The sequence below is a fragment of the Eucalyptus grandis genome, chromosome 9, assembly GCF_016545825.1.
Source record: "Eucalyptus grandis isolate ANBG69807.140 chromosome 9, ASM1654582v1, whole genome shotgun sequence".
NCBI lineage: Eukaryota > Viridiplantae > Streptophyta > Magnoliopsida > Myrtales > Myrtaceae > Eucalyptus > Eucalyptus grandis.
The window spans coordinates 34828474-34853788 of NC_052620.1; the positions used below are offsets into that span (position 1 = coordinate 34828474).

The window sequence follows — 25315 nt, forward strand, 5'->3', positions numbered from 1 at the left end:
AATATGAAAATATTGTTAAAATTATCCCCAATAGCTTTAGCTGTGCCATGTAGAATAGCTTACACTAATTAGACTGTTACGTCACCAATCCAATCAAAATTAGCTAATCAATTGGCAAATTGTAAAAATGTTTTAACTGAATTGACAAAAATATAATAGATTTAGAACTTTTTGAATAATTTTTCTTGTGAAGGTTGGGCCTCACCTTTGAGATAGTTATTCGATTCTAAAATCAGCTTGTGACCTGCAGAATGGTAAAAGTGCTTCAACGCTTCTAAAGAAGCCCAAGTCTCCACCCAAAGTACTGAAGAAACCCTGCAGATATAACGAAAACCATAGACCACTTTTCCAGGGAAATCTCTGCATATACCGGGGACTGCACCTTTGGATGAGCCTCTGCTTCCACTGATCTCTCAATATTGATCTTCAATGTCCCTCTCAGTAGTAAGTTCCAAGCAACTAGTTAATTCTGCTTCTTCTTCGCTTTCTATTCGTTGTCCAAGTTCCATCTCAAATAATTTTTTGTTCATGACTATGGCTTCCTCAAAGGATTATCTCGAATCTACTCGCCGCTGACGTAACACGAAGTTATTTTTTGCTTCTCTAGATATGCCAAAGCACTCTGGCGATGATTTCTAGCTTCGGTAAGTCTGGCTTTGCCTTTTCACGGTTAATTACACTCTTCAATTCTACTAGCACCTTAAAATGTGTCTTGGAGATTTCATTCTGATGCAGCCCACACTGCCCGAGTCTAGCAACATGATAAGAAGATGCTCCATGGATTCAGTGTATTTTTGGAACAGAGGAAAGAGTGGAGCGGAAAAGTAAAAGAAGAACGAAGAAAGGAAAAAAAAAAAAAAGATTCGACTTTTTTTTTAAAAAAATTATGCAGATTGTCAACATTAGTGATTTCCAGTTGAAATTGGTCAAAATGATTAAATTGACAAATTGTTAAAAGGTTAATGATTAAATTGATAAATCATCAAAATATATAGGACTAATTTGATACAAATGTTTAGAACTAAATTGGTAAATTGTCAAAAGATTTAGGACTAAAGCTCCATTTGATTTGCAAAATATGAATGATTGGAAAAATATTTTCCTAAAAAATGATTATTTGTATTGCTTGAAATTAATAGTTAATGAATAATGTTTTTATTACCAACACCAATTTCTGTTTAAACATTTTCATAGACGATGAAAATATTTTTTATTTTCTCATTTTAATAAACGATTCAAGCGATTTTTTTAGTAATTTTCCCTACAAATGAGCTAGGTTGGCCGAGACAAAGGGACATGATCCCAAGAGGGAGAGCTAGACTCCAAAACCCCGCCCTTAACTTGGACTTGAACTTACCATAAAAATCGCCAATTAGAATGTGTTCAAGGCTTTTCTGGTGGGATAATGAAAGAATGCTTCTCTATAGGGATAAAGGTTTGCTTTGAAGCAAGAGGTGGTGTTTATGTAACTATCGTTCCCTACACCAGCAAGGAATTGAAAACGAACATAGCAACACCATGTTGGGATTGATCAATGTCACAGTGAATTGAGAAGGAGAAGGTCGTGTAAATAGCAAACAAGATCATTTGGATATTCGGAGTTGACATGATTTTTAGAGTGTTATAGTAACTAAATATTAAACTATGCATTCATCTAACAACTTGAACTTTTAGAATAGTTGACAATAGTGCAATAAAATCTCATATGGCATCAAAGCAGGAGATTTGAGTTCATATCTTTTTAGGCCCATATTTACCTCTCCTATTATATATTTCCACACCTTTAGGCTAGGTCAAAGTCTAGTCCACATGTCATGGGGAGTGTTAAAGTGTTAGAGTAATTAAATATTAAACTACATATTCATCTAACATTTTAAACATTTACAATAGTTGGCAATGTTCCCATAAAATCTCACAATGATGATCTTGATCTAGGTCAAATTCAGAAATTCGAGTTGGTTATTTATAAGGAACTTTTTGTGACAAATTTTAAAGCCCCTAATTGGCAGCATCAAAGGATGTTTATGAGATTTTGCATTGACATGCATACTATCTTACATAGGTTTGTAGTTGCTGTAGAGCATACTTGGAGGGTTATTTTTATTCTATATTTTACATGTTCCTGATAGAATAAATGAAGATATAATTCAGTGTTTACAATTAAACTTGTCCAAATGGGTCATAAATAAATTTCTTAACTCATATATGACGAATTGAGTTGTTAGACAAATTAAGTGTATCTAGTAAATGAGTAATAAAATGGATTTAAACATAGAGAAATAATTGAGTGACAATCTTTGACTTCATGTGAGATGACTTCACGTGAGAATAACAATCTGTTTTAGACTATAAACAACCAAATAATTATAAATTATTATGAGATCTTTTTAAGAATTTGTGACTCACAACATATTGTTCCTCTCACAGTAGCCCAAAAGTTTTTATACTAGCAACGCCCTTAAACATAATATGGTTATCAAATGGGTCATAAATGAGGTTACAATTTACTTAAATCCAACCTATCTCTATCACTCTCTTGTTATTCTCTTTCACCTAACTCAATCTCACGCTCGTTTGCTCACTCTACATTCTTATCTCAGTTTAGGTATAAGTTTTTCAAGATTGGGTTACATATGGAAGTGTTTTAGCAATATGGGTATAAGTTGGGTCGGTTGTAGGTTACTAGATTTGCATTGTATGAAAATAGGTTAACACAGGTTAATGGAGTCTATTTGGGTCGAACCATCTTTGACCTTACCAAAACCCAACTCAATCCACCCATCTGACCAGTCTATCCACGACTAAAGAAAATATGGTGCTAGAAAGTCATTAATCTTCTCGATGAATTGACTCGGATAGATCCATAGTTCGCCTACCAAGCCATGCGACATCTCTGACGATCATTGCCAAATGCTAGCCTTGCCTATGGTTGTGGCCACAATAGTAGTTTGTAATGGTCTTGCCTGTGGTTGTGATGGCCTCATCCAAATTTGGGCGAGGGTTTCATAGCCCTTGCCCAAAGGCTACCAAGCTATGGTCACCATTGCTAGCCACAGAGAAGGGAAAAAAAAAAGAGAGAAGAGAAGAAAAACATAATAAAAATGTTCGTACAAAATATTAAAAAAATAGAAAAGTTTTTCAAATTATCATTGACTATACCACGTAAGACAGTCAACGTTTATATCAGTGATTTTAAGCCAAAATTGGCCAAACAGACTATATTAGCAAAACGTGAAAATATTTAAAATCAAATTAGCATAATTAAAATGTTTAAAATTGAATTGGCATAAATATAATAGGTTTAAAACTATTTTGGATAACTTTTCCTCCATATCCATCATTGTTGATTTGGACAATAGGTCAAATTTTCAACAACACATTTTAAGTAAGATACAAATCCTTTAAATTCAAATGGGCATCTAAAGATGAACAAAATCACCCTTTTTTTCTTTTTTTTTAAGTAGATGGCAAATTTGTAAAAATTTATAAACCCTAATACATTTAAATGGTTATCTCATGATGAGCAAAAGCATCTTTTCTTGTTGAAATTGGGCACGGACAGGATATTTTCTTCTTTGCATTATAATCTCCGTTTGAATTCCTCTTCCGTAACTCGAGATCAATCGGTATGGGCCGGAATCGTAGCACGCCATTTTTACAACCTTGAAACTTGGAATGAAGTTTCTCATTAATTCTGATTGTTACATGCTTCAAATAAGGCAATTAAGGGCGCATAGTGATATGAAGGGCTGAGCATATTTTGATGGGTATTGGATTCGTTCACTGAGCGGAGTGCAGAAGTCGAAGTAGGAGTACTCGAATCCTTGCAGTTGAGCCTCCAGCTTTGGGAGAATTGCAGTAAGAGTAGTGTTGTGAAGCTTTGCGAGCTTATTGGCTTCACCCGAGCAAGAACCGTTTCTGGTTGATGATCTCATACCCGGCGCACACCTGATTGGCACTAATCCCATCATTGCAAATTTTCTTCCTCCTACTTCATATATTCCGTGAAAAGAAGAGTCAGAGAGTAATTTGTTATCATCTCCTTGAAATGCCATAACAATTGACAGACGTCTAAGCAAAATCTTATTTACTGTGAGACCATAACAACAAGGTTTCACTTGCCAAACATACTAGCACGGGGTGCACCCTTAAGGTCGTCTGGAGATATGAACTAATTGAAATGCGCAAAAATTAATCTGATCACCTGATCTCCAGATAATTTTTGACGCCCAAATTAGCTTATCGGGCTTCGAAAACCGAAGAGAATAAAGCAAGCTCAAAACATAGGAATCCATAGAGAATGAGCCGGGATGCTAGCAGTAGACAAATAAAGGTCTCAAACAATGCGAAAAAGGGCTTGCAACTTCTGGAACATTATTGATATCAAGATGGTAACCACAACAAGGCAATTGCTTTTGGAATACCACCATAAATAGCCAAAGAGGCACCAATGTAAAGGACCTTTTGCCAAATCAACAATCGATCATTTACTTTCAAGTTGTTATCTTTCATTTTATTGCATTTTTACATTCAATTGTACTTATACTTTTCTCCTGTTGTTCCTACACTTTACTTTTTACCAATAATTTAGATCGGTTGCTTCTTTTCTAGAGTGACACAGGACTTGTCGTAAACAATAAAGCTGAAGCTTTGTCTCTTTGGTGAAAGATTTTGTTGAGGGAACTTTCCCCCGGTGAACATCTTTTTAGCACGCTCAGTGGGACCATTGTGTTCCGCTCTTAGGAGTTGTTGATGACAAAAACAATGAATTAGGTGAGTTGCACTTCTGCTGGCGAGGATAATTCATCCCCACAACGTGTTGGAGAGAGAACTGTCCGTTTTGAGATTTCCAGTTAGAATCCAAATCCTATTGATGGTTTCGATACAGCTAATAATCCTAAGGACATTCCATGAGAATTGTTCAAAGACCAAATGAAAGAGTTGGCTTCGACTCCAACGGTGATGGCCACCATGAGAAGGATGTTTAAATGATCTAGCCAATCATATGGCTAGTTATTCGTTGAGTATTTCAACTCCTCTTTTAAACAATTTGGTTATTGATCTAACTTTGAGGATGGGAGTGCCAAATCAAGCAAATGTGATTCATAACGGTCACACTAGCATAGTTCCATAACCCATGCAAATTCCAGCCCAACCTATTATTAGCGATTCGAATCCCATGCTGCCGGTTAGAATTCTACAAAGGGTTGGTAGTGTGAACGACTAGAACTAAATCAACCAGAGTCAACAAGTTCAAATGCTTGGAATGTTTACCCTCGCTGGATCAGCGCTAGAAATCTCTAGTGGCATAAATCCTGCAAGGGTAATCGAAGATACTTCAAACCCTGAAAATGAGGCTTAGACAGGTGTCCCGCAACCAATACTCCCCGATATTAATTGTCTAGGGGGCAATAATGTGACATCACCTACAAGGGTAGTGAATAGTGGGTTGATTCCCATGTTGGTTGCAAGGTAGTAGCTTTATCGACTGTAAGAGGGACCAAGCGATTTTGCAAATTGTCCTCCTTCACCACCGAGGGTATGAATGAATCAAGCCAATCAAGCAATGGATCCAGTAAAAGATCAAAGGATAAAACAGGTCGCTTGTTTAGTGATGTAGAGGATGGGATTGGATGGAGGCGTCCTGAGGCATGTGTATCACAAACTGTACTCAGATTGAATTGATAATGTTCCATACCCCAGGGGATATAAAATTCCTGAGTTTACTCTCTTTACTGAGGAGGATAATCAGTCCACAATGGATCATATTAGCCGATTTACGACTCAATGTGGTGATGTTAACAATAACAGGAGATTGTACATTTATTCTCTCCGTTATTATTGAAGACGACATTCACTTGGTATACTGGACTTCCTACAAATTTGGTACATAATTGGGAAGAAATGGAGAACAAATTCCATTCACAATTTTACCGTCCAATTCCCAAAGTGACATTGTCGGATTTGGCAATGGTCAAGCACTATAACAACGAGATTGTTGATTAGCTAGTTACGCGAATTAAAAAGATAAGAAATTGGTGTTTGTTCTTCCTTCCGGAAAAACAAGTTGTTGAAATGACGAAAAATGGTCTAAAGTTTGCATTAAAGTAGCATTTGACTAGGCAAAAATTCACTAATTTATAAGCACAATGTGGTAATGTATGATCCTGAAGAGGATTTGGAAGAGGATAATACTCAGGAGGATGCTACCGAGATTACGATGGCAAAGATGACTCTGGATAAGGCATACGTCTGCCATGCTTTGAAGCCCACTAAAATAAAAAGAGTCAGTAATGGTTAGGGTTAAGTACACATCGAGGTATTCATTTGATGTCACCGAGTTGGATGATATCATTGACAACTTGGTACGCAATGGGGGTGGTAAGGTTGACAGAGGGTCATGCCATCCCAAGCAAGGAGGAAATTGGCAACATAAGGTATTGTAAATGGCACTAGGTATTGTAGACGGCACCAGTCTTGGAGCCATAGTACCAATAATTGCAATGTTTTCAGGAAAGCTGTTCAAGAGGCAATTCGTCAAGGTAAGATTAAGTTTGCTAAGGAAGAAGATAGGAGAATGGAAATTGACTTGAATCCATTCCCTCAAATGACCAGGATGGTGTCGATAGCTTTTAGAGGACGTACAAACCGAAGGAATTTATGTCAAAGGTGCCGAAGAGAAATCATGGATCAGTATTTCTCGGATGGTGATGACTATCCTACAGTATCAAGGTATTGCCATGATCGGGAAGGAACATTTGTAAGAGCTAAGAACATGAATGATGACTGGTAGTACCACCAATCTCCTCGGTACTATGGCTCCCTATGCAATTACTTTGTTCACATACAACCGATGGTTGAAGATAGGAGAAATCCAAGGTTCGGGGGGAGGTATTTTAATGAGCATAGTTTCCAAGAATAGACGCTTGAAAGTGTGGCAACACCAAGATGGAAACAGACAAGTAGGGTACTGCTCAAGTGGCTTTATGAAGAAGGGCATCTAGACATTGGAACTTTGGGAAAACTAAGCAAAAAGTTCGATTATTACGTTTGGTACTCGAGGACTCCTAAGCTAAAACAAAAGTCACTTGAGGTGGTACTGTTAGGATGGGGATCCAAATTCGAATATGAAGATGAATCCCACCTTTAATCATTCAACATGAGAAGCCTCCCAGAATAATCAAACACAACCCTCCTAAGGGCAGTGGTTTATAAGGAAAGAAATCTAGCATAGCCTACAAGAAACTCAACTTTTCGAGAAAAGCTGATGTCGAGGACTCAGAGAAGGAGAATGCAGTAAAAGAAAAGGCTACAAGAATTATGTATGCAGACTGGCACTTCAGAAATATCAAAAAGTAAACATCGCAATAAAACCAAAAGTGTAGTTTGGATAAGATAAGAGGGAGATTTTTCTGAGGTGGATGGAGAGTAGAATAGCTACCAAGAAGATGACATTGTAGAAAGAAAGAGCCCTTCTCGAAAGCAGAAAGAACAAAGGACTAAGAGAAGGGTAGACAAAGTGAAAAGTAAGTTCGATAGAGAAAGATTCGATTCTGGTTCTTCGATTGGGTCAAACATGATGCAAGTGAGACTTCCACCTAAGTTCAAAGTTTCTACTTACTGTCAATTATTCAAAAAACTAGGCACTTTTACTCATCTTAAGGTAGCCCATTCAAATTTAAGAGCGTAGAACTCCTATTCAATTTTAAGTATAAGTCACTTTCTAAATTTCAAGCATACAAAGATACATTTCTTATAGGGGTCATGGTCATATCATATTGCAATCTGTCACGCCGCGAACCTTAAGCGCGCGCACATCCCTCGATGGTCGATAAAATTTGCGACATCCCAAGATGCGTCGCCGACCCATTCATTTTATTGCACATATGGAAGCGTATAAACAATCCCCAAACAACACATATATGGGATAGAAAAGCATGATACAAATTTTCACAATACATTTTTATAAACAACCTAGGTTTATATACAATACTAGTTTATAACCAAAAGCCTACTAAAAAAAGAAGGGTCACCAAGTCATCAAGGCATACGACTCCTCAATCAAAACCTCTGAGGCCTCCGGGGTTTCTAGGTCTTCTACGACACCATCAAGGGGATCAGCTACCCCCTCACCCGCCGCAACGTTGACCGCAACGACGGGCGTGTCGAAACCCTAAAGGAGACTTTCCCAAATTCCATTGATCCTATGATGAAACCACGCCCTAAATCAATGAGGTACCAACTGAGGTTGGCCCTCATCGACCAAGATAGTGGTTATAATGAGCTCATGGAGCCAAGGACTCTCGGGAATAGGGACATTGGTACTCTGCTTCGACACCCCCTCGGTTGTCCAAAACATACTAGAGGAACCGCCATCTACGGACCTGGAAAGATTTAGCCCTCAATGGGGTGAGACAACATCTCAACGAGTTCACGTCCTAAATCATGATTAGGAGGGAAATACGTCTAGAAATAGTCTAATCACACATCATACAAGACTCACCTCGCCTCAGTTCATTCCTGCATGTCAATACAGTTCATATCACATACAATTGCATTAAAAGCACTCATCAATTGGGACGTCTCAACTTATATCACAGACAAGTATAGGGGTGCCACTTAAAAGGCCAAATCGTTATGGCACGTCTCATTCCGTGCCACACAATTTTGTCTCATAATCAAGCGCGTCAATTTCAATCATCCATGAATCCTAATAGATTACGACCCAACGGCCATGATCGACTCAATAGTCAGCAGTCTTCCGGCGTAGTCGGATGTTGTCTTGCACCATAGAGCATGGCAACGTTTACATCTAGACGACATTCCAAGACATCATGCTTTGCACTCAATTGTCCCAATTAAAATAATACACTTGGCACATTTTCTTCATATTAAAAACACACGATAAAATAATCGTATGTGGGTACACGATCATATCAAACCAAAAAAAATTGATATCATTCCTTTTTAAAATCCCACTATTTGATATAATATTTAAAAGCAATTTCGATGTCAAAACCAGACACCCGGTATTTTAATTTCACAATTTTGAAATAAATACTTAAAATTTACAAGCATCACTCAATTGCACAATTTAGCAGTCAATTACATAAACTAAGTATACCACTGCAATCAGCACGAAATTTCGGCTATCGGCTATTCCGGTATAATTTCCAAAAAATATTAAATAATTAAATACTTAGCAAAATTAATTAAATATATGCAAATTAATTAGATAAATGCGTACTTAGGCCTAAAACACTCATTTAACCACCTAAACGGGCCTAGAAAAATAATGCACCTATCTAATTAAATACTACAATCTAATTAACCCTTAACTAATCTAATCTAACCACCTAATTAGCCTAATTAAGTAACTAAATCACTAATTATAACTAACTAACCACCTAAGCCATATTTAATGTGACATCCTGATTTTTCTCAATTTTATTTTCAGTTAATTGAGTCGGGCAATTTATCTGTGCATGTCGTTCGCCTCTTAGAGTTGGCCACTCACGAGGGAACTAGTCTATTGAGTGAAGTAATTAAGGAATTTTACCGCGTCGAACTTGGGGACTGATCATCCTCGGGTCGGATGCGAGAAAATTTCCCCAAAAGCTACTCAATAGATTAGGCGCGCTGAAATCGCACCAGATTGAATTCAACCATAAAAATTGGGATTGAATTTAGAAGTTGGAAGCCCGGTCATGTCACATATCTTATTATAGGATCATGGGATAATTTTTATGGATTTTAATTGGATTCAATTAGAAGAGAATTGAAAGAAAAATTGAAGAAATTGGATGTACAAGGATTTGGACCCCGGCGGAAATGATATTGCACCCATTGAATGATGTTGTGGGAGAGGAGATAGTGGGAGATGACATCATGGGATGATGTCATGGTGGGTAGCCAAAATGAAGGATATCTTGACAAGTGGAGGGCCAAGATTTGCCCTCACACCCATCAACATCATCTTCTTCATTTGAATTGGGAGGAGAGAGAAAGGGAGAGAGAGAGAGAGAATCGGCGAGGAGGAGCTCGCCAGTTGACCAGCAGCCGCGTCGCCCCTTCGCCCGCTCGATCGCCGCTCCTCCGCCGTTCGTCGCCGTCGTGCAGCGTTGTCGCCGCCGTCTCGCACGACCCCGCGTTGCGCCGCGCCCGCGTGCCCGTGCTCCGTCAACACCACCTCTCCATCCCGCCGATCTAACCACCCCAGTCGCCGTTCGACCTCGCCGAAGCCTCCTTCACTGTCGCCGTTGAGCCAGCCGAGCCACCGCCTCTTCCTCCGCCTGTTTCGCACGCCCGAACCTCCCCGTCGCACCTCCTTCCGGCCTGGTTCAGCTACTCCATTTGTGGGTATCTCAGCCCCTTCTAGGCCCATTTTGGCCGTCTTCCCGGCCCCGAAAGCTAGGCCCGCCTTTGGAAAAGTTGATCCTGGTGTCGCCCTCGTCGTTTTGGTCCAAGCGGCGAGTTAATCAAGTGAGTTTACCTCACTAAACCTTGATTAGAGTGTTAATGATGCCCTAAGTGTGTTTAGTTTAAATTAAGTAAGTTTAGGTGGGTAGATTAGTATATTTAATTATAAGTTTGATTAAGAGATTGGTTTATATTAAAGTGTGTTTAATTAAGGTTAAAATGAGTTATTTAATGTTAAACCTTGATGGGACATAATAGGACTTTAGTTTTGAATTATTTAATTGCTTCGAAAATTCTGGAAAATACAATATTCTATTATAATCCGAAAAAAAAAATGGAAAAATTATTTTTAACCCCGGTTGCTCAGAATTTCATGTTGATCGCTACTGTGCATGTAGAATTGAAATTGATGATTGGTTGTGGTGAATTAAGTGTGATTGCAATATATAGGGACTCTTTATAAAATCCTAAGTGTGGAAATTGATGGGCGATTGGCTGTGATATGCCACCTATTAGAGGTCGCGCCTAATGGGGCCGTGATATGCCACCTATTAAAAGTCGCGCCCAGTGGGGCCGTGATATGCCACCTGATAAAGGTCGCGCCCAGTGGCGAATTGAGTGTGATTGCGATATATAGGGATTCTTTATAAAATCCTAAGTGTGGAAATTGATGGGCGATTGGCCGTGATATGCCACCTATTAGAGGTCGCGCCTAGTGGGGCCATGATATGCCACCTATTAGAGGTCACACCCAGTGGGGCCGTGATATGCCACCTATTAGAGGTCACGCCCAATGGGGCCGTGATATGCCACCTGATAAAGGTCGCGCCCAGTGGGGCCATAATATGCCACCTGATAAAGGTCGCGCCCAACCGGGCTGTAATTTACCACCTACTAGAGGTCGTGCCAAGTGGGGCTGTGATGCCACTAATTCTAATTGTGTCGAGTGGGGCCATGATTGCCACTGGTTAATAAACCTTCCTATAGGGTCGTGATTGGAAGCAGTAATTGATTTGCTAGAATGACATGTAATCGGTCGAGTCGATTGATCGCTGAGACGATCCACGTGACTGAATAGTTCTGATGATGTGATTGTGCCTTAGTTGTTGGGTCATTAGAATTGCACGTGGTTGAATTACATAAACTGTGCTAACCTACAGATGAAGGCTAAGGCGAGGTAAGTCTTCTTGATCTCATGGCTAGGCCACTCTGGGGCGTATTTATTTTCTAATAGGGGTTTAGGAGGGGTGAACTTGCTGAAACAAAGTTTCATCCTGGTTTGGGGAAAATATTACAAGACCGTAGATGGCGGTACCCTCAGAGAAGAGTGGTATGCCAACGGAGATTATCCAGACGACACAGAGTGCTCCTGACCCTGGAAGTCCTTGGGTCTATCAGCTAGTTAGGTCCACCGTTTGGGTTGATGTGTCCGTGGATGCTAGAGTACCTTATAATTTTAGGGCTTGGTTTCGTTTTGGGGTCGATGGCATCAGGGTTAGCCTGCTGGATAGCCTGGACATTCCTCTGGCTGTGATGAATGCCATTTTGGGTGAGGGCGTGGTGGATTTTCCCGACGGTGGAGTAATCAACACATTGCCCCCGGCCTCTTGGGTGACGGATCCTGAGGATGTGGGATCGTCAAACAGGGCTGACTAGTTGATCCATGTGATGTAGACTGACCATTTTTTATGCACATAAAATCTGACCCATTTTTGGTTCATATAGTCTCCGGATCCCGTTGGTGTATGTAAACCCTGGATTGATAATGATGTATGAAAATATGTTTGATTTTGAATTGATTTTCCGGTTATCCTATCCCGTATGTTTTTGTCATGGGATTTCTTATTACGTTCCGCATGCGCATAATAATTTAAAAATTGGGGTCGGTGACACTACTTGGGAATGTCGCATTTACATGACCATGGCAGGTTGTTCACGTGTCTCGGGGTTCGGGGCGTGACAACCCCGTTTAAGTGGTATCAGAGCATGGTTTGTGTATGGAGTGATAAGGACGATGAGCCATGGGATAGTTAGTAGGAAGAACTTTCCATATCCTATTGCATGTGATTGTTAGTTGTTTGTTAGCTTGGTTGGAAGGTTACTCAAATTCTAATATGGTATTGGAATTCGCCAATAGGCATTTGTATTGAGCCTGTAGCATGAGTGACCGAGAGCCGAGAGCTGCTAGGAAGAGAGCAGCATGCCCTGTGTTTCGGGGTGGTGCCCGTGGTGCCCGTGGTGCCCTGAGAGGAGCGTAGGCCGAGACCAGTGCAGGTGGTGCAACTTTGCCGCCAGATGGTGCAGCAGCCCCAAAGGATCCGAGATTTATTGGAATCATGCAAATGCTCGAGGCGATGGAAGACAGGATGGATCAGTAAGCCGCTGCTATCGCCATCGCATTGAACACCGCCAATGCCGCTAATGCCACTACTACTGCCACCGCAGCTGCCGCCGCACCGGTTGTCAAACCAGAAGAGGAACCTGATGAAATTCCACCTGAGGATGTGGCCGCTGGGAGGCCTAGAAAGAAGTTGGTACAACATTTTCTGAGGTTGAATCCGCCAATGTTCACGGGAGCAGGAGACCCCGAAGCTGCAGCATTATGGATTCTGGAGTTAGGGAATGCCTTTGAGTTGCTATTGTGCACTGAAGCAGAAAAAGTCATCCTGGCAGCCTATCAGTTGAGGGGGATCGTAGCTACATGGTGGAAGACTAACAAAAGGATAGTGTTCCCTGAAGGTGTGGTTCCAGAGTGGAATTCTTTTCTTGAACTCTTCAATGAGAAGTACTTTTCTGATTGTGCCAGAGAGGTGAAAATGGCGGAGTTTTAGCGCCTTCGTCAAGGTACCATGTCAGTTGATCAGTATGAAGCGAAGTTCGCCGAATTGTCGTAGTATGCCCTTGAGTTGGTCCAGCGACCGTTAGACCGAGCTCAAAGGTTTAGAGATGGGTTCCGACCGGAGGTGAGGAGTTTGTTGGTACCCCTAGATCTGAAGGAGTACAATGACCTCTACAGGCGGGCACAGCTGATCTAGAAAGACCAGAATGAGAGAGCTGCCGCATCTGGGTCGCGGTTTAATTCAAACAAAGGTGATAATCAGTTTAGGAAGAGGCCGATGCCTGGAGGAAGGTACCCCGTTCCACCCAACAGGAAGGGCGGAGTGGGGAAGTCGTCATCGAGCTACAATGAAGCATGTCATTCGTGTGGGAGGCGACATGGCTTAGCCCTGTGCCCTCTTAGGACAGGTGCCTACTATGAGTGTGGCCAGCAGGGTCACCGTGCTAGGGATTGTCCCAGGAGACCTTCGAGACCGCCTCAGTTGCCGCCACCGCTGGGTCAGAACAGAGGATTCGCACTGCAGATCATGCCGCTGGGTGGGTTGAACTGACCTCTAGCTCGGAGAAGGACTTATGCGCCCACTAGAGGACATGCGGAGGATGTGCCTAATGTGGTTATAGGTATGGTCTTGCTGAACGACCAACCTGCTTATGCTTTATTTGATCCTGGAGCTTCGCGTTCGTTTATAGCTGAAAGATTTGTTAAATTGGTAGAATTAATTCTTGAATTGTTGGAGTTTATGGTTAGTATATCTACTCCATTAAAAGATAAAGTGTCAGCTACAGTAGGTTGCCTTGGTTGCAAGTTAGTGATTGGTGAGCGAGATGGGAGGATAGACTTGATAGTCCTAGCCATGTATGATTTTGATGTGATAATTGGCATGGACTGGCTCACCAAGCAACGAGCTAAGATGGACTGTTATCGCAAGGCGATTTAGTTTAACCCATTAGAGGGTGAGAGTTTCGAATTCATAGGGAGTCGAGGAGGACCCTCAATTTCTTTAATCTCATCGCTCGAGGCAACTCGATTACTAGGCAAGGGTTGCCAAGGTTACCTGGCGACTATCATGGACATGACAGTAGAGGAATCGAGGATAGAAGACATCCCAGTGGTGCAAGAGTTTCCAAATGTGTTCCCGAAAGAATTGCCGAGTTTGTCGCCGGAAAGAGAGATAGAGTTCGTAATTGAGTTAGCTCCCGAGACCGAGCCTATCTCCAAGGCTCCTTACTGAATGGCCTTGTCAGAGCTTAAGGAACTAAAGGTGTAAATGCAAGAGTTGTTGGATAAGGATTTATACGTCCGAGTGCATCGCCTTGGGGAGCACCGGTGTTGTTTGTGAAGAAGAAGGATGGTTCATTACGCTTGTGTATCGACTACCGATAGCTCAACTAGGTGACAATTAAGAACAAGTATCCATTGCCAAGGATTGATGATTTGTTTGATCAACTTCAAGGAGCATCGATATTTTCTAAGATCGACTTGAGAACGGGGTATCATCAGCTAAGAATCAAGAAGGAAGATATACTGAAGTCGGCGTTTCACACTCAATACGGCCATTACGAGTTTACTGTGATGCCGTTGATGAACGCCCCAGCTGCTTTCATGGACCTGATGAACCGGGTGTTCATAGAGTATTTAGATCAGTTCGTAATTGTCTTCATCAACGACATCCTGGTGTATTCGAGGAGTATTGAGGAGCATGAGAGACACCTAAGAATAGTGCTTCAGACTTTGAGAGATCACGAGTTGTACGCTAAGTTCAGTAAATGCGAGTTTTGGCTAACTCGTGTGGCCTTCCTAGGTCATGTCATCTCTGGAGAAGGGATCTCAATGGACCCAGCCAAGATTGAAGCAGTGATCAACTAGCCGAGATCGACTACAGTGACAAATCAGAAGTTTTCTGGCTTTAGCAGGGTATTACAGACGGTTTGTAGAAGGGTTTTCAGTGTTAGCATCGCCAATGACGAGACTACTGAAGAAGGAAGAAAAAAAGTTTGTATGGTTAGATAAGTGCGAGCGTAGTTTCCAAGAGCTCAAGCAAAAGCTAACTACCGCACCTGTACTTACTATTCCATCTAGTCTAGGAGGATTTGAAATCTACAGCGATGCGTCGTTTAAGGGATTGGGTTGCGTATTGATGCAGCATGGTAGGGTTGTTGCGTATGCGTCCTATCAGTTGAGACCTCATGAGTTGAATTATCCGACGCATGACTTAGAACTTGTAGTGATCATCTTTGCCCTTAAGATTTGGAGGCACTACCTGTGCAGAGAAAGATTCTAGATCTTCACTGACCACTAGAGTCTTAAGTACTTATTCTCTCAGAAGGAGTTGAATATAAGACAACGCCGATGGATGGAACTCCTAAAAGACTGACTGTAAGATTTTGTATCATCCTGGAAGGGTGAACAAGGTCGCTGATGCATTGAGTAGGAAGTCTTCAGTTGCACATATGGTACTCAAGGAATGGAGTCTACTTGAGGGAGCACAAGATTCGAGTTTCAAGTTTGAAGTAGGCCACCTTTCGAGCCAGAAGTATAGGTCAGAATCAGGACGCTTCAGCAGACATATCCGGATATTCAGAAAATTGTACAAGAGGATGCAGAGAAGAGGAAAGCTGACTTCCAGATTACTGAAGATGGAACGTTGAGGTTCCAAGGACGGTTAGTTGTACCTGACGATGTGGAGCTTAGGGAGGAGATTTTATTAGAAGCACATCGTAGCAGTTACAGCATCCATCCTGGTAGCACCAAGATGTATCAGAATCTGCGTCAACACTACTGGTGGTGTGGCATGAAGGCGGATATCACCAAGCATGTCGCCAAGTGTTTGACGTGTCAGCAGGTGAAAGCTTAGCATTGCAAATCGGGAGGACTTCTGCAACCCCTTGAGATCCCAGAGTGGAAATGGGAGCATATCACGATGGACTTCGTGACGGGACTACTGAGGAGCCAGAGAGGAAATGATTCGATTTGGGTAGTAGTTGACAAACTGACAAAATCGGCTCACTTCATTGCAATTTGAAGGGACTTGAGTTTGGATAGACTCGCAGATTTGTATGTACGTCAGATAGTTCGTATGCATGGAGTGCCGGTTTCAATTACTTCAGACAGAGACCCGAGGTTCACCGCCGCTTTTTGGAAGAGCTTGCAATCTGCTTTAGGAACGAAGCTGCAGTACAGTACGGCCTATCACCTGCAGACTGATGAACAGTCTGAGAGGACAATTCAGATTCTTGAGGACATGCTGCGAGCTTGTGTCTTGGACTTCAAAGGAAGTTGGGAGGAACAGCTTCATCTGGTCGAGTTTGCCTACAACAACAATTATCAGCAGTCAGTGGAAGCAGTTGCAATTATCAGAGACAGACTAAAGACCGCTCAAAGTCAATAGAAAAGTTATGCTGATAAGCGTCGGAGGCCATTGGAATTCCAAGTTGGTGAGCACGTCTTCTTGAAGGTGTCACCGGTGAGAGGTACTTCCTGCTTTGGCAAAAAGGGGAAACTGAGTTCGAGGTACGTAGGTTCCTTCGAGATTTTGGAAAGAATAGGGACTCTAGCGTATCGTCTTGTACTGCCACCGAAGTTGTCACAGGTGCACGATGTCTTTCAAGTGTCAATATTGAGGAAGTATGAACCTGACCCAACTCACGTTCTAAATTTCGAGGAATTAGACATGGACGACAAAGTGTCGTACGTTGAAAGCCCAGTTCAGATTGTGGATCGCAAAGAGCAAGTTCTGCGCACCAGGACCATCCCAATGGTCAAAGTGGTTTGGCAACACCATGGCACTGAAGGAGCAACCTGGGAGATCGAAGATTTAATGAGAGAATTGTACCCTTACCTTTTTGCCTCAGATGTGTAATGATTTCAATTTTGAGGATGAAATTTTTATAAGAGGGGAAGAGTTGTGACATCCCAATTTTTCTCAATTTTATTTTCAGTCAATTGAGTCGGGCAATTCATCTGTGCATGTAGTTTGCCTCTCAGAGTTGGCCACTCACGAGGGAACTAGTCTATTGAGTGAAGTAATTAAGGAATTTTACCGCGTCGGACTTGGGGACTGATCACCCTCGGTTTGGATGAGAGAAAATTTCCCCAAAAGCTACTCAGTAGATTAGGCGCGCTGAAATTGCACCAGATTGAATTCAACAGTAAAAATTGGGATTGAATTTAGAAGTTGGAAGCCCGGTCATGTCACATATCTTATTAGGATCATGGGATAATTTTTAAGGATTTTAATTGGATTCAATTAGAAGAGAATTGAAAGAAAAATTGAAGAAATTGGATGTACAAGGATTTGGACCCCATGAAATGATATTGCACCCATTGAATGATGTTGTGGGAGAGGAGATAATGGGAGATGACATCATGGGATGATGTCATGGTGGGTAGCCAAAATGAAGGAGATCTTGACAAGTGGAGGGCCAAGATTTGCCCTCACACCCATCAACATCATCTTCTTCATTTGAATTGGGAGGAGAGAGAAAGGGAGAGAGAGAGAGAGAGAGAGAGAGAGAGAGAGAGAGAGAATTGGCGAGGAGAAGCTCGCCCGTCGACCAGTAGCCGCGTCGCCCCTTCGCCCGCTTGGTCGCCACTCCTCCGCCATTTGTCGCCGTCGTGCAGCGCTGTCGCCGCCGTCCCGCGCGACCGCGCGTCGCGCCGCGCCCACGTGCCCATGCTCCATCAATGCCACCTCTCCATCCCGTTGGTCCAGCCACCCCAACGGCTGTTTGACCTCGCCGAAGCCTCCTTCACTGTCGCCATTGAGCCAGCCGAGCCACTGCCTCTTCCTCCGCCCGTTTCGCACGCCCGCACCTCCCCGTCGCGCCTCCTTTCGGCCCAGTTCAATTGCTCCATTTGTGGGTATCTCAGCCCCTTCTAGGCTCGTTTTGGCTGTCTTCCCGGCCCCGGAAGCTAGGCCCGCTTTTGGAAAAGTTGATCCCGACGTCGCCCTTGTCATTTTGGTCCAAGCGGTGAGTTAATCAAGTGAGTTTACCTCACTAAACCTTGATTAGAGTGTTAATGATGCCCTAAGTGTGTTTAGTTTAAATTAAGTAAGTTTAGGTGGGTAGATTAGTATATTTAATTATAAGTTTGATTAAGAGATTGGTTTATATTAAAGTGTGTTTAATTAAGGTTAAAAGGAGTTATTTAATGTTAAAACTTGATGGGACATAATAGGATTTTAGTTTTGAATTATTTAATTGCTTCGAAAATTCTGGAAAATATAATATTATATTATAATCCGAAAAAAAAACGGAAAAATTATTTTTAACCCCAGTTGCTCAAAATTTCGTGCCGATCGCTGCTGTGCATGTAGAATTTGAAATTGATGATTGGTTGTGGTGAATTAAGTGTGATTGTGATATATAGGGACTCTTTATAAAAATCCTAAGTGTGGAAATTGATGGGCGATTGGCCGTGATATGCCACCTATTAGAGGTTGCGCCCAGTGGGGCCATGATATACCACCTATTAAAGGTCGCGCCCAGTGGGGCTGTGATATGCCACCTATTAGAGGTCACGCCCAGTGGGGCCGTGATATGCCACCTGATAAAGGTCGCGCCCAACCGGGCCGCAATTTACCATTTACTAGAGGTCGTGCCGAGTTGGGCCGTGATGTCACTGATTCTAATTGTTCCGAGTGGGGCCGTGATTGCCACTAGTTATTAAACCTTCCTATAGGGTCGTGATTGGAAGCAGTAATTGATTTGCTAGAATGACATGTAATCGGCCGAGTCGATTGATCGCTGAGACAATCCACGTGACTAAATTGTTCTAATGATGTGATTGTGCCTTAGTTGTTGGGTTATTAGAATTGCACATGGTTGAATTACATAAACTGTGCTAACCTGCAGATGAAGGCTAAGGCGAGGTAAGTCTTCTTGATCTCATGGCTAGGCCACTCTGGGGCGTATTTATTTTCTAATAGGGGTTTAGGAGGGGTGAACTTGCTGAGACAAAGTTTCATCCCAGTTTGGGGAAAATATTACAAGACCGTAGATGGCGGTACCCTCGGAGAAGAGTGGCATGCCAACAGAGATTATCCAGATGACGCAGAGTGCTCATGACCTTGGAAGTCCTTGGGTCTATTAGCTAGTTAGGTCCACCGTTTGGGTTGATGTGTCCGTGGGTGCTAGAGTACCTTATAATTTTAGGGTTTGGTTTCGTTTTGGGGTCGATGGCGTTAGGGTCGGCTCGCTGGATAGCCTGGACATTCCTCTGGCTGTGATGAATGCCATTTTAGGTGAGGGCGTGGTGGATTTTCCTGACGGTGGAGTAATCAACGCATCGCCCCCGGCCTCTTGGGTAACAGATCCTGAGGATGTGGGATCGTCGAACGAGGCTGACTAGTTGATCCATGTGATGTAGACTAACCATTTTTGATGCACATAAACTCTGACCCATTTTTGGTGCATATAGTCTCCGGATCCTGTTGGTGTATGTAAACCCTGGATTGATAATGATGTATGAAAGTATGTTTGATTTTGAATTGATTTTCCGACTGTCCTATCCCGTATGTTTTTGTCAGGGGATTTCTTAGCACGTTCCGCATGTGCATAATAATTTAAAAATTGGGGTCGGCGACACTACCTGGGAATGTCACATTTACATGACCATGGCGGGTTGTTCACGTGTCTCGGGGTTCGGGGAGCGACATTTAAGCTAATATAATTATCCCATAAACATCATTAACCTCCTAAGTAAGGTTTAGTGAGTAAACTCATTGGATTAGCGGGCCGGTGAGTTTACGGCGACGACAACGTGACGACAAGTGACACTCAGGTCTATGGTAACACCAAGGGAGGTTCAGACGGGCTCGGAAAAGGCCCATGAATTATCAGCTTTTGCTTGCTGATTGGAACAGGCTGCCGAACGAGCTAGGATGGTGGAAAGGGGCACAACGAGCGGCTAGGTGGTGAAAACGGGTCCAAGCGACTTAGGGGTGGTGAACGGCGGTTGGATGACGGTCGATGGTTGTTAGACAAAGGGCTCAGCGGCTTGGAACTTCGGGACGGTGACTAGGATGCAAGCAGGGGCAGATGCGATGGCGGGACACTAGCGGGTTCGAGTAGCAGCAACGACGCATGACAGGCGACAGAGGGCAGTCAACGGGCTGCTGTTGTCTCTTGGTTAGCTTTCTCTAGTTTTCTTGAGTTCAAACAACAACAACAACAATGGGGAAAACAAAGCCAAGGAAGAAGAAGAAGAGCTCAGCTGAAGAGGGACCACCAAATGCCTTGAAAGACTCCCTAAATATCCCATTTCACTCATTACAAGGCCCCCACCACATTCAACCATATCCACAGCAGCTATTTCCCTCTCAAATCTTCCTCAACAAGCCATGGAAGCGGCTGAAATGTTGCACCCCACATGGACCTACGAATTTTGGACATTTCTCCTCCAATTCCAATTCAAATCCTCTCCAATTCCATCCAATTGGTGCCCAAAAATTCTAGCCAAGGTATCCACATCCATTCCACAATTTTCCTTGCCAATGAATCCATCTTGAACACCAAAATCCAAACCAAAAACGGCTCTCTTAATTTACCGGTCCAAAAACACCCAATCTTGAATTTTCGCCAAAAACTCAAGTTTGCAGAAAATTATTTGGAGGATGAGTCGACGTTCCTAAAATAAATTGTGACATGATAGAACTTTCAATTTATGAAATTGGTTTTAATTTCGCGGTTAATTTCAACCGGACACGATTTTAGCGTGACCTAATCTACCGGGTAGCTTTTAGGAATTTTAAATGCATTTGACCCGTGGTCGATTATTTTTTAGCCACATTGTACATCTTCAACTTATTGGTGACTCTTGGTTGTCATGAAAATCTCGAGATTTCAAATACGAGCATAGAGTACAGAAATGACAGAAAAAAATTAGTTTAGTGTTGTTCAACAAGAATTTTGCAATTAGGTGGAACACTTTAATCACATACCTCTGTCGAACTGACCTATCTCCAATCTCCGATCGATTTTGACAGTGCCATATTGACCATTGCAAATTAGCACAGTTGAACAGTCGACTTCTAGTTGAATTCTCAAGTTTGTCGCGTTTAGATTCCTTAATAGCTTCACCTGATAGATTAGTTTTCTCGTGAGTGATTAGCTCAAAGAAAAAGACTATCGGCGTGTCGATGAAAATCCTAACTCATTCAATCGAAAACAGAATTTGCAAATCAGGATGTCACACAATCACTATCTGGAAAGAATAATTTCTTGTAGCACTGCCTTATTTAATACGAGAACAAATCCGCTATTAAATTAGAGGGGACTACAATGGCCAAATCCCTTTTCAAAATCTCTCATGTAGAGAATTAATCTCCTATGTCCAAAAAGAGGGCATGCATGTGTTCCCCACTTGAAGGAAATATTACAAACAAAGAAATATTTATCATCTTTCTGTGCTCGATATGATCATTGTTTCAGCGAATCTAAGGGTTTGAACTCTAATTCTTATAACAAAAATTGCTCCAAACAACAAGACAAATTGCGTTAGCCGCAAGAGTAGCTCTCTGAACGCGGTGATTTGTGCAGAGAATCTTCCTTTCTTTTCAGCTTTCCATTTCTAATGTCTCGTTAAATTCACCTTCTTTCAGTTTTCTCCTCAAACTCTAGCGTATAAGGCTGGTGTAAATATAGACCATTGGGCGTGACCAAAGTTACATTTCAGTATGCAAAATTGCTTAGTTGATTGGTGTCAGAGAATTTCCAATCCATAAATTAAAAGTCACCTGTTTGAAACCCCATAAACTGCGTGTAATTTGCAAGGCCGCATGCACATCTAAAAAAAACTTAACGGAACCGGTATTTAAAACTTGCATGATGTCCTCTTGATTTCTAAATATTTTGGCAATGGAATAGACCATTGATATGATATATGCTTCATTTTGAACCTCGTATAATGAAACTGCAATAATATGCCTCCTTTACTCATGAGATGAAGTTCGATTCCCATCATTCACATTATTACAATAGTAATGCAATCACAAATTTAAACTGGGATAATATGCCTCATTCATTTATTCATAAGATGAAGCTTGATTCCCAATTGTTTGCCCAGGATGTTGAAAAAACAAAAGATCAAATGTTCCCATGTTTGAACAATGCTTCCAAATTATAAGGCTTGGTTGTGCGCAAACGTCCACTCCACATCAACTGCGCAAATTGCTGATGAACTCTCTCAGTTGGATGGTAGGAATCGAAGAACACATACTCCTTGGGATTAGGGCACAACGAGTACTCCTTCACCCCTCTCATGCCTCCGCAGCTATTGTTCCCCCCGTAGGGACCCGAGCCGCAACACGCCGATTTCCCTTCCTTGAAACCTGGAATTTAATTTCACGAGATTAACGAAAATCTAGGGAAAAGTTTAATATGTGCAAAAATAACGCAAATGACTGACCATATTTTGATGGGTATTGGATTCTTTCAATCCAGGAAGTGTACACGTCAAAGAGGGAGTACTTGAATCCCTGCAATTGAGATTCTAGCTTGGCGAGAGTTGCGGGAAAAGCTACGTTGTGAAGCTTCGTTAGCTTGATGGCCGGTCTCAAACAAGAACCATTTCCGGTTACCAATCGAAGGGCTGGGAGGCACCCAACAGGTGGAACTGCCAAAAACCCAAATTTTCTTGCTCCAACTTTATATATACCCTGGAAAAAAAAAATTGAAGATCGATCCATGTGTTACAATTCTTTTATAAAGATCAATTGCAACAATTGATAAAGATGTGTGATAACATTTAATTTAATATCAGACTAAAGAAAAAGTCGAATTTATAAGAGCTTCGGAGTAGAACGTGAAAAATACATGGGCAAAAAACAAATAATGAAGTTCAACCGACCTTTAAATACCCTTTAACAAATTACTTATTTATTATAATGAACTCATCATAGAAAATGAAAACTTTTATTAAGTGTCTTGAGTGTGAAAGCATGTTTGCTTAACATGACTCAAATAATAAGAAAATATTTTGACTATAGAACCAACATGAAAATCGCTTTAATATCTCAAAAGATCATAGATATATATTTTAATAAGGAATTATTGGTTAGCATCAAACAAAAAGTCAGGGAGCGACAGAACCATAAAGAAGAAAATGCGTTGGTCAACAAAATCCTCAAACCGACCACAAAAAAAAAAAAAAATCCTCCCTATAATTGCAACCCTTGTTTATATGGATTTAATAGTGCTGTACTGCTCCGCAATTGAAGGAAAATTATGGATATGGCTTACCTCAAGGACAGTGCTAATGTTGCCAACCACCATCCCCACGTAATCCTCCATAGAAATGGACTGAAACAGAGCTGGATTGTTGACAACCGGGTACATGTAATCGTTGCCTCCGATGCTGACCATGTAAACGCCCTCCGAAACCATTCTCTTTGCCTTCTCGTCCCCCAGCTTCCTCTTCAGATCCTTCACCAGTTTCTCGAACTGCTTGAGCTGAGTCCCGAGATCCACCACCTAAAGAAGCAAAACTAAGTAAGACGACCCGGAAGTGGAACATAAAAAAACATCTAAGCAAAGACAAGGAAAGAGACTCGTCATACATATCCTTGGTGAGTTTCGGGTAAAGCGCCAGCTCCACCAGATGCGAAATTCGCCCCTCCCACAAATTCGCCGTTCTTTTGCTGGAGATATGATGGGATCGGTGGTAGCTTCGCATATTCAGCTGAATCGCCCAAAAAGATGTTGAGTGTGCAATCAATCATTTATGGGGGAAAAAAAGACTAGAGCATGGAGAAGTTATACCAATAAAATCAACCATAAGACGGCCGTTAGTGAATCTGCCAGTCGGATAGCGGAAGAAAGTCTCGCCATAAGGAGGGAAGTTTGCCCTGTAAGACGCAGTAGTGTTTATGTAGTTGTTGGTCCCAGCGTCGTAGAGTGAGTCGCCGAAGATGAACAGAGCGACGTCATGTTGTGGTCGATCAATGTCGCAGCGAGACAAGAGGAGAATGCTGGCGAAGACGGCAACGAAAAGGATGTGGAGATCCGGAGCCGACATGGCGAACTTGGGTCGGACGATGAGGCGTCTCTTGGGATTTTGTACCGATGCTTGGGTGACTTAAACACGTAACTTGGGAAGAGGAAGGCTCCTGGTAGCTCTTCCCTCTTCTGGCCAAACATATGACCTCATAAATTGGCAGGGTAAAAACTTTCTGGGGCTGTTTGCTTGCCAAATTTGCATTCTGACTCTCGCTACACATTAATGGTACGTGAGGCACGTTTGAACAACGCCTTGTTCCGTACTTCATTTTTTTGTTTCGATTTTGCGGTCCACGGGCAATTTCAGCACATCTCCGCAGAAGTTTCGGTCGAAGCAACTCATTACCAATTTATAAATTATAATCTTTTCAATTTTTCGCGACCCCATATTACCTAGAGCTCTTCACAGAAATTCCGGAATAATCGAGTAATCGACTTTTATGCAATTATATATGGTGACTTAAATAAATTAAATTAATTACTCGCTATCAGTATGTCATGTTTAATTTACTAGTTAAGGACTTTTCTACTTCTTGAGCACGTCAGGGTGCTTTCACTGAACTCCACTTCCACCGCTTCCACGTTTTTGCACTGGCTGTTCCTTCGTGAAAAAACGGAGGGGTCTTATTCTCTAAGCACTCGCAGTTTTTTACTCATCCACGTAAAAAATCTGATCCAAGTGGTAGTAACTAATGACAAAAAAGTGCTCAACAAAAAAGCTAATAATAAATGGTAGGAAAAATACCACAAATAATCCAACAAAAAAATACTCGAAACACCACAAAGTTTTTTTTTTTTTTTTTAGAGTAGCTAAAACCCCTAAACTTGTATCGATATGATATACATTCTGTCCACCACAAAAAATCATAGTTTTGCCTAACGTGACACCAATAGTCCAAGCTTCTTCTTCTTCTTCTTTCCACATCTCCAAGCTTAGTACAAGTCTTGACAAATGCATCATTTGTTTATCACAAAAAAATGGTACACACTTTCGTCACTGTGATACCAATAGCCCAAAATGTTTTTTGGGTCACCAAATCCTAAACTTATATCAGTGACA

General features: G+C 41.8%; 1 protein-coding gene across 1 annotated transcript; it reads right to left on the reverse strand.

The window, feature by feature from the left end:
- Window positions 1–22197: 22197 nt before the first annotated feature.
- Window positions 22198–24389, reverse strand: LOC104419513 (GDSL esterase/lipase 4). Its single transcript, XM_010031190.3, has 5 exons — window positions 24019–24389; window positions 23817–23938; window positions 23500–23730; window positions 22667–22916; window positions 22198–22589 (listed from the first exon to the last, which is right to left on the reverse strand). The coding sequence occupies exons 1-5, from the start codon at window positions 24272–24274 to the stop codon at window positions 22345–22347; spliced, it is 1104 nt and encodes a 367-aa protein (XP_010029492.1). The 5' UTR covers window positions 24275–24389; the 3' UTR covers window positions 22198–22344.
- Between the last annotated feature and the right edge of the window lie 926 nt (window positions 24390–25315).